Here is a 15,154-nt window from a genome sequence, read left to right as displayed (position 1 = left end):
TCACCGTCACACACACCCTTCCCAAGACCACAAGGAAAAGTCTTCAGCCGAAGGGGCCTGGTTCGGTGTAAAACACGAGGCAGTTCTCAGCTTCTGGCTCTGTCTTCTCCTGGATAAATAACCTTGGGGAAGGTACATGGCCCCTCAGAGCCTCCAAGCACTCAACTGTATAATGGATACACCATTGCTCTCCTAGTAGGATTGCTGGGCTAAGTCATATATATACTCAATAAAAGAGTGTTTCCCTTCTGTCTGACCTTTTCAAAGAAACCAAGAGAAAACCACGGAGAGTCACCATATTTGATCAAGGCAACTGTGATGCAACAAATAAAATGCCTACTATATGACTAGCCTGTGAGCAAGGCAAATGCACTTCCTCAACTCAGAAAGATTACTTTCTAGTGTGAGAGAAAGACATGAAACCCAGTAACTTGCACAGATGAATATACAATTAGAACATATCTAAGAGCTATGAGTGAGAACAGCATATAACACACAGAGGGACGTTATTTACTTTAGGAGGTCAGGAAAGCCTGTCTGACAAAGTGCTGTCAGGCATGAGCAGAATTAGGAATCCAATCAAAATCAGACTCAAGGCCCCGCCCCAACTGTGGTCTTGGCCGCCACATGCCAGGTGGCCTCAAGTGGTCTAAGAGCTGGATCACTTGCTGTTTGAGCTGCAGCTCTCCTTCAGGCAGCTTGGCACCACTCATTGCTCAGAGCTAGCAGCCTCCCAGGCCACCAGGCCTGGACCTGAGAGGCCAGTCCTTCCACTTGTCAGCTGCAGAACTGCAACAGGCCTTTGTGGCCAACCCAGCTGCTCTCCCCCTCCAGCTGGCATAAGACTCCATTTCCTCATCTGCCACTGACTTGTCACTCTGCCTTCCCATGGGCTGCAGGGAAACTGTGACCTTTAATCAACTGTCCACGCCAACCAGCTGTGCCCAGGTCAGAGTCCAGCACTGCCTCCCTGGCTCTGCTCAGAAAGATCATCAGAGCCAAGAAATGTCCACTATCCCCAAAAGCTACCCCCAGCCAACATCACCCACCACATGCTGAGTGTCTGTCATGTGATCAGCATTTCAATGTCTACTTGGCGATCTTCAACTCCAGTCCTGTGACGTGTGATAATACTTAACCCTTCACTGCAGGGAAAGGAATCCATCAGTCTGCATGGAGGCACGCAGTGTGTATGTGTTAAAGAGTCACACCCAGGCCTGTCTGCCTCCACATGCATCTGCCCACATACAACCCTCACAGTACCAGCCATATGGCCTTATGTTGTTCCTAGCTCTGAGCGCAGAGCCAAGAAATTATCCCCCCATGCATATCTTTCCATTGAATCTCTCATGTCTTCATTCATTAACAATCCTGTCTTAATTTACCCTTTCTGCAGTATGAGAGATTGTGCCAAATGCCACACAATGTCTTAAGGACACAGAACCAACAGCAGAGGCACTTTATAGGGAGGTAGAGGCGACAGATACGTAAACTGGGAACATCAGAAAATGGTGACAGGTACAATAACACACGTCAGGGCAGGGAACAGTAACGGGTTCCAGGAAGGACCTCTTTAGTTCCATCTGTCTCCCCCAGGCACCCAGCATCACACCAACCACACAGAGGGTGCTCATTAAATGCCACCTCATTGAGACAACCAGCCACATCCCAGTGAACTCTCCGCCACCAGCCAGGACAGCCTCACCTCAAGCCCAGCTGAGCGCCAGATGGAACGTGCATCAGATGCTTCACCAGGAAGAGTCGGGGTCTTACATTCCATAGGGAGACCCAAAGGAAGTTGGCAGAGATCTAAGTAAACAGAGATCTCAACCCTCGCAGCCAGCTGTGGTCCTTCGTCCCCCATGGACATCCAAGCTGTAAGAATCCATGAGGCATTCAGCCAGGGCCTCCCTTAAAACCACTTTTAGTATCCTGAAATGTGCCGGATGTGTATCATTCCAGTACATGGTTCCACCAGCGTTATTCCCCAGACCACCAAAGATCACTGTAAATCCATCAGGCTCATTAAATACTTGAATGAAGCTCCATGCAGCTGACAGGCACCGCCATCTTGAGGGGCATCTTTTTAATCTCCTTCTGGCCAAAAGATCAGGCCTGCAACAGGGAAGAAGAAAAAAACAGTCTTGTCACAGTCACTGACCCAGAGCAGTATTCAGTCACTCTTTCCTCCTTGTGTTTGGCCCTAACAGAGTGTAACTCACTAAAAATAATTCTCCATAACTGGTAACACACGAAGTTGAGACCGGCATCCAGGGAGGCCTTCAGGTGAGAGCTGCCTCCCCTGCAGTACCAAGGACCTCTCAGACAGGGAACTGCCAGCTGCTCATAGCCTCAGGACCACCCTGGGAGGGGAGAGGAGGCTGTGGGGCGTCCATTATAAAGTTGAGGGGAGAATGTTTGTGACTGGCTTAGAAAGCTGACAGCAAGGCCAGGCCTGGCGAACAGCCTGGGCTCCCCTGCAGGGCTGAGAGGTCCCTGCAGGGAGCTGAGGGGTTTAGGGTCAGCTGGTAGGAAGTAGTTCTTTGTTTTGTTTCTTTTTAAAGACAACCACAAAACCCTGGCCTGGCTCCAGGCCTTGCCCTGCACTGTGAGCCTCTTCAGGGCAGGGCCTAGGACCTGTTCTGTTCTTACTCATTCATTCAGTAATTACTGAGCACCTGCTAGGTACCCAGCACTCTCCCAGCAGGAGGGCGATAGCTTTGTCTTCCCAATCCAGTGTATTTAAATTACCCCAAAGATAACTGAAGGACAAATTGATCTACAATGCCTAGGGCTGGAGGCTCAATATTCCCCAGCCACCCAATGATAACAATAACTGTCCTTTGGGGAATGTGGATGATGTACCTGCTAAAAACTCTGGCCTCTCCATCTGATATGATCTCTCAAACACCCTGGGATGCCCGCCCCTGTTTTCCAGATGAAGAAGTGGAGGAACACAACCGGTCTACTTCAGACTAGTAAGAGAGGAGCCTAAATCGGAAGCTGGACAGTCTGTCTCCCAAGTCTGTGCCCTGATCTGCCGCTCTAAGTTACCTAGCGAGGGATTCCTGCCCAGAATGGCTGCAGCTAAAACTTACTTCCAGGCTTTCTGCATGTATGAAACTCTCATTTCATCCTCACAAAAAACTATGTGTTGTAGATTATTGTTAACCGACTTTAGAGATGAGAAATTTGAGGCCCAGAGAAGTGAAGCAACTTCCACAAGGTCACACAGCTTTAAAAAGAAAAAGAAAAATCACAGAAAAAGGGTTTGAGGCTGGGCGTGGTAGCTCACGCCTGTAATCCTAGCACTTTGTGATGCCGAGGCTGGTGGATCCCTTGAGGCCAGGAGTTCAAGACCAGCCTGGTCAACATAGTGAAACCCTCTCTCTACTAAAAATACAAAAATTAGCTGGGTGTGGTGGCGCATGCCTGTAATTCCAGCTATTTGAGAGGCCGAGGAATGAGAATCACTTAAACCAGGGAGTCGGAGGTTGCAGTGAGCCAAGATCACACCACTGCATTCCAGCCTGGGCCACAGAATGAGACTCTATCTCAAAAAAAAAAAAAAAAAAAAGAAAGAAAGAAAGAAGAAAGAAAGAAAGAAAGAAAGAAAGAGAGAGAGAGAGAGAGAGAGAGAGAGAGAGAAAGAAAGAAAGAAAGAAAGAAAGAAAGAAAGAAAGAAAGAAAGAAAGAAAGAAAGAAAGAAAGAAAAGAAAGAAAGGAAAAGGGGTTTGAAACAAGGCGGACTGGCAGACTGGCTCCAAAGCCCACAAGCTTGACCACTGCTCCAACTTCCATCAAAAGCAACGATTATTGCCAAAGAAATGTTTACAAACGTAGTGGTTTAAAACAGAAAAAGAAATAAAAAATAAAACAGCACACATTTATGATCTTACATTTCTGGAAGTCTGACATGGGTCTCACTGAGCTAAAATCAGGCTTTTGGGAGGGCTGCATTTCTTTCTGGTGGCTGAGAGGGAATGCGTTTCCTTGCTTTTCCAAGCTTCTAAAGGCTGCCTCATAGGCCTTGGCTGTAGCTTCTTCCTCCATCTTCAAATACAACACCAAGGCATCTCTTTGACTCTGCTTCTGTAGCCATATCTCTGTCTCTGAATAACTCTCTGCCTCCCTCTTCCACTCATAAGGACACATGTGATTATATTGGGTTCACCCAGATGATCCAAAATCATCTGTCCACCTCAAGGTCCTTAGCCTTACTAGCATCTGCAAAGTCCCTTTTGACATGCAATGTATTCACAGGTTCCAGGGATTCAGATGTGGACACTTAGGGGGACGTTATTCTGACTGCCATACAAGAATAACAGAGGGCACTCATCTCCTGTTTTAAGAAGTCTTCCGTGAGGAGGCACCACCCATTCTCAAAATGGAAATCAAGCTAGCTGCCTCACCCTGCCCACAATGCACACAGCCACACACACTTGCGGCAGCTAGTGAAGAAATCACAAAGGAAACAGTAAGGTACGTTTTCTTCTTTAAAAACATATCCAGCCGGCCGCGGTGGCTCACGCCTGTAATCCCAGCACTTTGGGAGGCCGAGGCAGGTGGATCACGAGGTTAGGAGATCGAGATCATCCTGGCTAACACGGTGAAATCCTGTCTCTACTAAAAATACAAAAAATTAGCCAGGTGTGGTGGCGAGCACCTGTAATCACAGCTACTCAGGAGGCTGAGGCAGAAGAATGGCTTGAACCCAGGAGGCAGAGGTTGCAGTGAGCCAAGATCGTGCCACTGCACTCTAGCCTAGGTGACAGAGTGAGATTCAGTCTCAAAAAAAAAAAAAGAGAGTGAGATTCTGCATCCAAGTTGGGTTTGACTCCAAAGCTGTTTTCTTTCCATTCTGAGACACACTCTTTCTTATTTAAATAAGACAGTGTTTCTAGGCCAAGCGTGGTGGCTCATGCCTGTAAATCGCAGCACTTTGGGAGGCTGAGATGGGTGGATCACCTGAAGTCAGGAGTTCGAGACCAGCCTGGCCAACATGGTGAAACCCTGTCTCTTCTAAAAATACAAACAATTAGCCAGGTGTGGTGGCAGGTGCCTGTAATCCCAGCTATCTGGGAGGCTGAGGAACGAGAATCACTTGAACTCGGGAGGTGGAGGTTGCAGTGAACCGAGATTACACCATTGCATCCCAGCCTGGGTGGCAGAGCACAGAGTGAGACTTTGTCTAAAAAAATAAAATAAAACAAATAAGAGAGTGTTTCTAGAAAGTTCAAGAAGGTTCTGGCAATGGTTGAGTAGTTCCTATTGAAGCAGTTCCCTGGTAGATAGCAACTATAAACTCTGAACAAATATTTTTAAAAAATCAAAAATCTAGGCACCAGATGACCAAAAGTAGGACATTCTGGAGCGTGATCAAGACTTGGACACTCAGCAATCCAGTGAGTTCCTGCTTTTGGTCAATTTTAGCCCGAGAATAGGTCCAGTTCTGCAACATGTGAGTGGCTAACACTCAGATGGTGTTGCTGCACTGAAACATCAGGACAGAGATCAAGGCAACACAACAGGTGAAAGTGAAAGAAGAAATCCTGGTAAAAAGAGAATTTCCAAAAAGGGGAGTTCAAATTCTGTGTACAAATGTTCCCTAAGTCACTAAGTGACTCCTGAGCCAAGTTTGCATGCAGTAGCCCAGTTAAAGCCAAAAGAACTAAACAGCAATTTATATTGCTGCCCAATACTAGGGAGTCAGAGTTTGAAGTCTTAGTTTACTGAGTTAACTACCTACTGAAACAAAAAAGCACTACTCTTTGGAGGAACAAAACAGAATCAGTCCTTACCAAGTATCACTCACAATGTCTGTGATATAATTTATAATAGCTCAATATAACAAACAACTAAAAAGAAAACAAAAACAGGAAATATAATCCATTCTTAAGAAAAAAGATAGTTATGGGGACCATCCCCATGACCCTGAGATGACCAAGTTTCTGGAATTAGCAGACAAGGGTTTTTTAAGCAGCTATTATAACTATGCTCAAAGACTCAAAGGGAAATGTATTCTTAGTAAATAAAAAGATAAGAAAGCTTAGCAAAGAAAGAGCCAAATGGAAATTCTAGAATTAAACAAAAAAATCTGAAACAATCGATTGGATCCATTTAACAGCAGACTGAAGAACCAAGAGTCAGTACAATTTGAGGAGAGGCCAATAGAAATTATTTTATCTGAATAACAGAAAAAAATTTTGAAAAATTGAAGAGAGCCTCAGAGACCTGCAGGACAATATCAAAAAGCCTAAGAGACATGTAATTTTAGTCCCAAAAGGAGAGAAGAAAATGGAGCAAGATCAATATCTGGGGGGGGGGGAAAGGGATGAAAGTGTTCTAAATTCAGTGAAAGACATTAATTTATAGATATGAGGATATCAGCAAATCCCATGCACGATATATATTTTTTAAATCACACGTAAGTATATAATAGTTGAACTGCTGAAAATCAACGTTTGAAAAAAGTCATGAAAAGAGCCAGAGAAAAACAGTGGTTCTAATTTCTTAAAATCACTGAAAAAGCAGATAATTACATCTGAACTCAATATGTGCTCTGCAGGTGACTTCCTCCTGTCCCATTTATTTATTTATTTAATTTTATTTATTTTTTCCTTGAGACAGAGTCTTGCTCTGTTGCCCAGGCTGGAGTACAACAGTGCCATCTCGGCTCACTGCAACCTCCGCCTCCCAGGTTCAAGTGATTCTCCTGCCTCAGCCTCCCAAATAGCTGGGATTAGAGGTGTGAGCCACTGCACCTGGCCCTCTTGTCCCATTTAAATCTACCTGACAGCTTTTAGACCCAAGAGGAAGATGGCTTCAAAAGGAAGCTCAAGTATCTAAACAGCCCCTAAGAGAAAAGAAGAAGGAAGTACAGTAATGAAAAATTACAGTTTGAAGTTAGACTCCCAAATTTACTACTTTTCTTACTCTGGGGAAATGTTTTTAACCCTTAATTTCCTCATCTGAAAATGGTGGTAAACAACATCTACTCATTTCATAGAACTATTGTGAGGTTGTGTGATGTTTTGAATGTTTGTTACCCACACCCCCAACCCCTAAATTCATACGTTGAACTCTTAACTGCCAAGGTGATGATCTCAAAAGGGGAGGCCTTTAAAAAGTGATTGGGTCATGAGGCTGGAGGGCTTAGTGCCCTTATAAAAGAGGTATAAAATACCTTATTTGATCCTTTCACCATATAAAGACCCAACAAGAAGGCATCATTGCTGAACCAGGAAACAGGCCCTCACCAGACACCAAATATGTCTGAGCCTTAATCTTGGACTTCCCAACCTCCAGAACCATGAGAAATAAAGTTCTGTTGTTTATAAGCTACCAGTCTAAGGTGGTTTGTTATACCAGCCTAAATGGACTGTGACAGGTTGACGTAAACAACATAAAGGACTTAGCATGTTGCTGGGCACACATTAAGAGCTTGATGGATCTATCATTCTCGCATCAAATGGAAGAGGCTCCTGCAAGTCACCCCACAGCAGTGACTCCAGGACTGCACACACTCACTCCTCGGCTCCTACAATGACCACCAAGACCTGCCAGCCTTGCAAAGCAGCCCAGGAGACGCAGTGCTCCTGAATGTCAGGACTGGAGTACCGTCAGCTGAGAGGGGCCACTTACAACAGGAAGGGGAGCTGTGATTTATGGTACCAGCCTCAGTAAATGACAGGGGAGTGAACAGGGGACACAGTCTGTTAAATATTTACTGAGGCCCACAGGCAAGTCTGAAGCCAAGTTTGTTTTGTTGGGGTCGGGTCCATTAAAGCTCTGTCACCTGAGGAAGAATTATGACATGGTCTGTTGGGTATTACTGCAGTCAAGTGGTGGTCCCTGACCAATGGCAAGGGCTGCCCTGATGCTCACAGAAGGTGGCTGCACCTCGCCCTCCACCTGCAAAAATACACAATGCGTGGCATTGTACACTGGGATTTCCCATATCATCAAATCACAGTGCTTTCTCAGGGAGCATTTTCTTTTCTCTCCTGCTTACTTGCTGTTAGATCCCTTTCATTTGCTCTTTCTGCAATGGGTTGGCTAAAATTTTAAAACCACACAATGCCAATAATTGGCTTTGATGTGGAACTGGAAATTCATACGTGCTGGTGAACAGACACCCTAAAAAAGGACAAACAACCACTTTGGGAAACTGTTTTGCACTATTCACTAATGCTGAATATACCCAAACCCTATGACCCTGCAGCTCCACTCCGTGGTATCAACGCACAGATACGTGTGCATATGTTCACCAAAAGACACGTCTAAGGATATCACAGCGGCACTATTCATAACAGCCAAACACTGGAAACTACTCAAATGCCCATCAACAGTAGAATGGATTTTTTAAAATATGCACACAATCTAGTGACCAGTGAGAATGACCTGAAAATGCACGTACCACATGAATACATCCCACAAACATAATTTCGAGTGAAAGAAGCCAGACACAGAGGAGTGTGTGATTATATTATTTATATTAAGTACATAAACAGGTTAAACTAATCTGTGTGGTTAGAAGTCAGGACAAAGTTCTCCTGAGTGACTGACTGGGAGGGGGCTTCCAAAATGCTGGAAATGTTCTATTAATCCAGGTGCTGGCTCCACACTCAGGTTCGGTTTGAGAACATTCGTCAAGCTATCGATACACATATGACATGTGCACTTTTCTCCATGCGCATTATTTCTATAAAAAGGGAGTTTATATTTTTTGAGTTTTCCTGTGAAAATATGTTTGCTGGAATGTCAAAGACATCAGAACACCCCCTCAAGGCTTGGGAATCGGCAGCTTCCAGGTTTCCCTGTTTCGTCGTATTCTCACGCCCCACTGCCTCACAGCTGACCCTTCCCCAGAGGACACTGAGGGGAAGTCTTCACAATAAGCATGCTCTGGCCCAGTGACACAGAATTGCCCCACAAGAAAACGTGGCCCCAGCCCCATTCTCTTGGCTCCATCTCTCTCCTCTCTGCCTCCCAGGCTGTCAGGACCAAATCTGTCATTTCCTTCTTTTTTTTTTTTTCAAAGTTAAAATAGGAATTCTTTTTTTATTTTTTTATTTTTATTTATTAATTTATTTTTTATTATACTTTAAGTTTTAGGGTACATGTGCACAACATGCAGGTTTGTTACATATGTATACATGTGCCATGCTGGTGTGCTACACCCATTAACTCGTCATTTAATATTAGGTATATCTCCTAATGCTATCCCTCCCCCCTCCCCCCACTGTCATTTCCTTCTTGACCCTCCCCACCAGGTATTTCCACTAGCTGAGGCCCTGCCACAGATATTTGGAAGAAAAACTAAAAACAGGCCGCGTCTATTCCCTGCCTAACACCAACAGACCACCTCTGCGCATCCACTCCCCCTCAATATAGGACGGGCAGATGGATGCTTTGGTAACTGAAGACTTAAAGTATACAGGGTTGGTACAGGCTGGTAAATGGGGTATGAGGTACAGAACACAGAAAGTGAGGGAAGGCGTCCCTGGTACTAAAGCTTTGAGTGGAGCACCGTTTGCAGGGCGAGCCATAGTAAGTGTCTCCCAGTGTGTGTGTGGCTGTGCCTTCCTCTCTCTCTCTCTCTCTGCCTCTGAGCCTTCTGGACTCCGCATGTGTATGTGTGTGTGTGTGTGTGTGCAGATGTGTGTGCATGCATGTGTGCATGCATGTGTGTGCGTGTATGTGCACATGTGTGTATCTCCCTCTCTTGCAGAAGGGACCAGTCATGTTGTTAATTTTAGTACCAGCAAGAGTCAGAGGATGTTAATTATAACACCTCTGAGATCCGGTCAATGGGGCAGCAGTCGTAGGAGCAGAAGTCTCACATGCTGAGTGTGCCTCAATTTCTCTTTCTCTCAGGATTGTGAAGTAAGATTTCTTCAAAACTGGCTGGGCAAGGTGGCTCACGCCTGTATTCCTAGCACTTTGGGAGGCCGAGGCTAGTGGATCACCTGAGATCAGGAGTTCGAGACCAGCCCGGCCAACATGGCGAAACCCTCTCTCTACTAAAAATACAAAAATTAGCTGGGCGTGGTGGCGGGCATCTGTAATCCCAGCTACTTGGGAGGCTGAGTCAGGAGAATCGTTTGAACCTGGGAGGCGGAGGTTACAGTGAGCCGAGATTGTGCCATTGCACTCCAGGCTGGGCAACAGGAGCCAGACTCCATCTCAAAAAAAAAAAAAAAGATCTCTTCAAACCTGATACCAAAAAGATGATGTCTCCTTTATCTTCTTCCGACGAAGGGAGAGGAGGCAATTTCTCTGGCTGTGTTCACATTATTTCTCTGTGGTACCCCAGGAGCTGGGGCTTCCCTAACCTGGAAGATAAATCAGGGAGATCTGTTCCCAGAGAAAGCAGCAGCTGTCCCCCCGCTGACAGGCTCTATTTTTGCTTCGTTTCACTTCCTCCCTAACGTGTGCTGGGATGACATGGATCAGCTGCTTTGGAATTCCCAAGCCTTCGAGCACCTGCTCCCTTAGCACTCACCCGATTCCTCATTCAGGGGAGGGGGGATGGGAGCCACAGGAACCAAGATGTGAATCCTCATGCTGTGGTCACAACCATATGGCCTTGGGCACATCCCTTAAGCTCATTGAAAGTGTTTCCTCATCTGTTCAATAAAAACAAAGAATAAGCCGGGCCCAGTGGCTCATGCCTGTAATCCTAGCACTCTGGAAGGCGGAGGCGGGCAGATCACTTGAACCTAGGAGTTTGAGACTAGCCTGGACAACATGGTGAAACCATATCTCTACAAAAAATACAAAAATTAGCTGGCAGTGGTGGCACACCTGTAGTCCCAGCTACTCAGGAGGCTGAGGTAAGAGGATTCCTTGAGTCCAGGAAGTCAGTGGAGGCTGCAGTGAGCCGACATCATGCCACAGCCGAGGCGACAAAGTAAGACCCTGTCTCGAAAAATAATAATAATAGGCAAGGCATGGTGGCTCACACCTGTAATCCCAGCACTTTAGGAGGCCAAGGCAGGCGGATCACCTGAAGTCAGAAGTTTGAGACCAGCCTAACTAACATGTTGAAACTCCATCTCCACCAAAAATACAAAAATTAGCTGAGTATGGTGGCTGCCACGTGTAATCTCAGCTACTCGGGAGGCTGAGGCAGGAGAATCACTTGAACCCAGGAGGCGGAGGTTGCAGTGAGCTGAGATTGCAATTGCACCACTGCACTCCAACCTGGGTGACAAGATTGAAACTCCATCTCAAAAAAACAAATAATAATAATAATAATAATAATAATAATGAATAGAAACGTGTCCACTGGAGTTCATCTGTGGACAAGACACTGAATGTATAGAGAGTGCTCGGCACACAGTGGGCTCACAACACAAGCAGATAAAGTCACCCTCAACAGCACAGCGCTGCTATTACTGTGGCTACTCCCATGAGTCAGACTCGGGAGATGCAAACCGAACCCAGTCCAGTTCCCTAATGTTATTAAGGGCTTGATTTCCTCTACACTTTGCCAGACACGATGTGGGTCTCCACAAGGAGGAGGCAAGCAGCCAATACAGAACCAGCCTTCTACCAGCAGCCACCTTCATCTGCATGATGCAGCAGAGCCCTGCTTGAGCTCTGCAAGGTACACTGCTTAGAGCCAATCTTCAGAAATACTGACATTCGGGTTCTGCCAGCCTCCAGCAACCCATGTGTGTCCTGCACAGTGCTTGGGCACTCAACAGGTGCTTAGGAAATGACTGGAAAGCTGGGTGCGGTGGCTCACGCCTGTAATCCCAGCACTTTGGGAGTCTGAGGTGTGTGGATCACGAGGTCAGGAGTTCAAGACCAGCCTGGCCAGCATGGTAAAACCCCGTCTCTACTAAGGTACAAAAAATTAGCCGGGCATGGTGGTGCACGCCTATAGTCGCAGCTACTCAGGAGGCTAAGGTAGGATAATTGCTTGAACCCAGCAGGCAGAAGTTGCAATGAGCAGAGATCATGCCACTGCACTCCAGCCTGGGAGACAGAGTGAGACTCCATCTCAAAAAAAAAAAAAAAAAAAAAAAAAAGGGCCTGGCGCGGTGGCTCATGCCTATAATCCCAGCACTTTGGGAGGCCGAGGCGGGCGGATCACGAGGTCAGGAGATCGAGACCATCCTGGCTAACACAGTGAAACCCCACCTCTACTAAAAATATAAAAAAAAAAAAAATTAGCCGGGCATGGTGGCGGGCGCCTGTAGTCCCAGCTACTCAGGAGGCTGAGGCAGGAGAATGGCGTGAACGTGGGAGCGGAGGTTGCAGTGAGCCGAGATCGTGCCACTGCACTCCAGCCTGGGGGACAGAGTAAGACTCCATCTCAAAAAAAAAGGAAATGTTGACTGGAATAGTGGGCAATTAATTCCAGCTACATAGACAGTGCTCAAGTGCTAGCTCCTAGCACAGTGCTAGAAGCCAGAAATCATATCAAACATGAAAGACACAATCCCTGACTTCATGGAGCTTTCAGGCTGTACCAAGATTTCCAGAGAACCAAGCACACACACAGGACATGTCCCTCAGCGAGGACATTTGTTGATGTCCAGGTTGCCTTGGTGGGCTGGCAGAAGCTAAGGAACAGGAAGAAAGGTTGGACCACATGGGATGTGAGAGGCCCCAGTACGTCAGCACACAAGAAACCTTGGAAATAATCTCGTTCAATGTCTTCACTGAAGAGCTGAGAAGTAAGGCCTGGAGAAGTAAAACGACTTGCCCAAGATCACCCAGCGAAGACATGCAGATGCAGAGTGAGAAGCAAATCTCCATGAGAAGGGTGCGCTGAGCACAATGCCTAGAGGAGGAACTGGTCCTTAAACTGGTAGGTGCTGGGGCATTGTCCGTCGAAGGTGGCACAACTTGAAGCCCAGAAGAGCACGTAATTACCACACCTCCTGAGTGCTGGTTCTGAGAGCATTGGTTGTGTTCCTGTAATCTCCAACAACGCTGTGAGATACGAACTCACTTAGAAACGAGAACACTGGTGCACAGCAAAGCCCAAGTACGCCCGAGCCATGCAGGAGTCAGCGAGAGACAGAGCTAGGATACGAGCCCAGGCACTGCCTCCGGAGCCTTTGTTCTTTTTTGTTTGTTTGTTTTGTTTTGTCTAATTGAGATAGAGTCTTGCTCTGTCACCCAGGCTGAAGTGCAGTGGCGTGATCTCAGCTCACTACAACCTCCACCTCCTGGGTTCAAGCGATTCTCCTGCCTCAGCCTCCCAAGTAGCTAGGATTACAGGCACCTGACACTACGCCTGGCTAATTTTTGTATTTTTTAGTAGAGACAGGGTTTCACCATGTTGGCAAAGCTGGTCTCCAACTCCTGACCTCAACTGATACCCTGGCCTTGGCCTCCCAAAGTGCTGGGATTACAGGCATGAGCCACCACGCCCAGCCCTGGGTCTTTGTTCTTAACCACTAGTCTGCCTTGCCTTTGAAGAATTATGTGATGACAAAGACTGGAGGCAGAGCCATAGGATAAGAAGCTTCTAAAGGAAAGAGATGGGAATGGCACACTGCTGGGAAATGCAAGGAAAATAGATTTCCAAAGCATCAATATCATCTACTGTCAGGAGTTGACCAAAACAGCCCCAACAGGGCTCAAGTCTTGCTCTTTTTCCCTCAGTAATTTCATCATGTCATCCATGACATCCTTCTCCAGACTGGCTCCCTGTCAGAGTGGGCAATGTGTCTAGTTGTGGCCTGAAGCCATAATATCATTCCCCCTAGGCTCAGGGAGTGGGGAGACAGGCGTCCCCAGAACAGCCCACCCCTGGCCACTTCTCCCCACCCCCTTGCAGGTGAGAAGGCAAACGCCCTCATCTGCAAGATGCCTGTGGGCAGCATCCAGTGAGGCTGTGGGCATTTCTCGCTGATGGGCACTGTCTTACAGATCCATTAGGACTCAGGCACCTAAAAGTTATGGGAATATGACTGTGCTAATAAGGATCTCAGGGTTACCTCACTATAGCTTTCTTTTTAATTAACTAGACCAGACCAGACCAGTAAGGAAGAGCAATAGTAATTTTAAGACAGAAAGAGAGGCAGACAGGAAGACAGGCAGACAGTGGCAGGGAAGGGAAAGCGGAAGAGAGGGAAAAAAGAGGGAGGGATGCGACGTCAAGTAATGACCAATGCTTCAGAGACAAACAGGCTAGGGGGAGAATTCTAGCTCTGAGGCTTCCAAATCTGCGAAGCTTTAAGCTTCAAGCTTCAGTTCTTTGAACCTGCATCCATATCTGTGAAATGCCTTGCAGAGTTGAGGGAAGGCTAGAGATAACCCATGTGAGGTCCTCGCACCTAGTAGATCCTCAATATAGGAAAAGCTCCCATTTAATCAGGCTTACCTCCACTCTCCTTCATCTTTAGGCTCGAGATGATTAAGATGCTGAAATGACAAAGAAGAGTCGTGAGCACTGTTCTTCTCCAAGTGACAGACCTTCAAAATTTGTGGGTTTTTTTTTTTTTTCAATTTCCTTTTGTTTGACTATGCCCACAAAATCCCTCAGGGAAAGGTCAGCAAAGGTCCAAATGTCAATCAATCATGAACAAAGGGGCAAAGTGCCAAGGACGTGAGCCATCAAACAATGACTCAAGGTGACAGTTCTTTACAGAACAGCAGGACCTGCACTTGAAGATTCCAAATACAGAAGTTCTACAGTGTGCATGTTCTCTAAGAAAGTTTAGTAAGTTTTTTTGTGGGGGAGGGGGGTTGCTGTTTTTTTTGAGACAGAGTCCGGTTCTGTCACCCAGGCTGGAGTACAGTGGCATGATCATGGCTCACTGCAGCCTCAAACTCCCGGGCTGAAGCGATTCTCCCACCTCAGCCTCCAGAGTAGCTGGGACTACAGGCACGAGCCACCATGCCCTGCTAATTTTTGTATTTTTTTGTAGAGAGAGGTTTTCATCGTGTTGCCCAGGCTGGAAAGAAAGTTCACTAAGTTTGACAGAGACTCAAGAGTTTATACTGGTCCCTGTCTGCAAAGAGCTTAAAATCTCATTTACAAAACAGGACTATGAGAAATAGCCCATTTAAGGACTAAGTCAAAATGTTATCCTAAACAGTAGTAGATGTGCCATGTGGAGTTCAGGGAAGCTCCACGAGAGATCAGAGCTGCTTTTCTGGGATGTCCATGTGTCCCCTGAGAGGT

General features: G+C 46.4%; 1 protein-coding gene across 1 annotated transcript in view; it reads right to left on the bottom strand.

Annotated features, from left to right (window-relative positions):
- The window catches only part of LOC134737084 (uncharacterized), a 311,572-nt gene that overhangs the window by 207,056 nt on the left and 89,362 nt on the right, over positions 1-15,154 (bottom strand). Inside the window, exons 3-4 of the mRNA XM_063642413.1 lie at positions 14,351-14,391; positions 1,706-2,115 (exon numbers count right to left, since the gene is read on the bottom strand). Coding sequence (XP_063498483.1) covers positions 1,827-2,115; positions 14,351-14,391 — 330 coding nt within the window. The 3' untranslated portion in view covers positions 1,706-1,826. The remainder of the gene's footprint in view (positions 1-1,705; positions 2,116-14,350; positions 14,392-15,154) is intronic.

Source organism: Symphalangus syndactylus, chromosome 7 (genome assembly GCF_028878055.3).
Source record: "Symphalangus syndactylus isolate Jambi chromosome 7, NHGRI_mSymSyn1-v2.1_pri, whole genome shotgun sequence".
Classification (NCBI taxonomy): domain Eukaryota; kingdom Metazoa; phylum Chordata; class Mammalia; order Primates; family Hylobatidae; genus Symphalangus; species Symphalangus syndactylus.
Note: the sequence above shows the minus strand (reverse complement) of the source record. Positions and strands in the feature narration are given on the sequence as shown.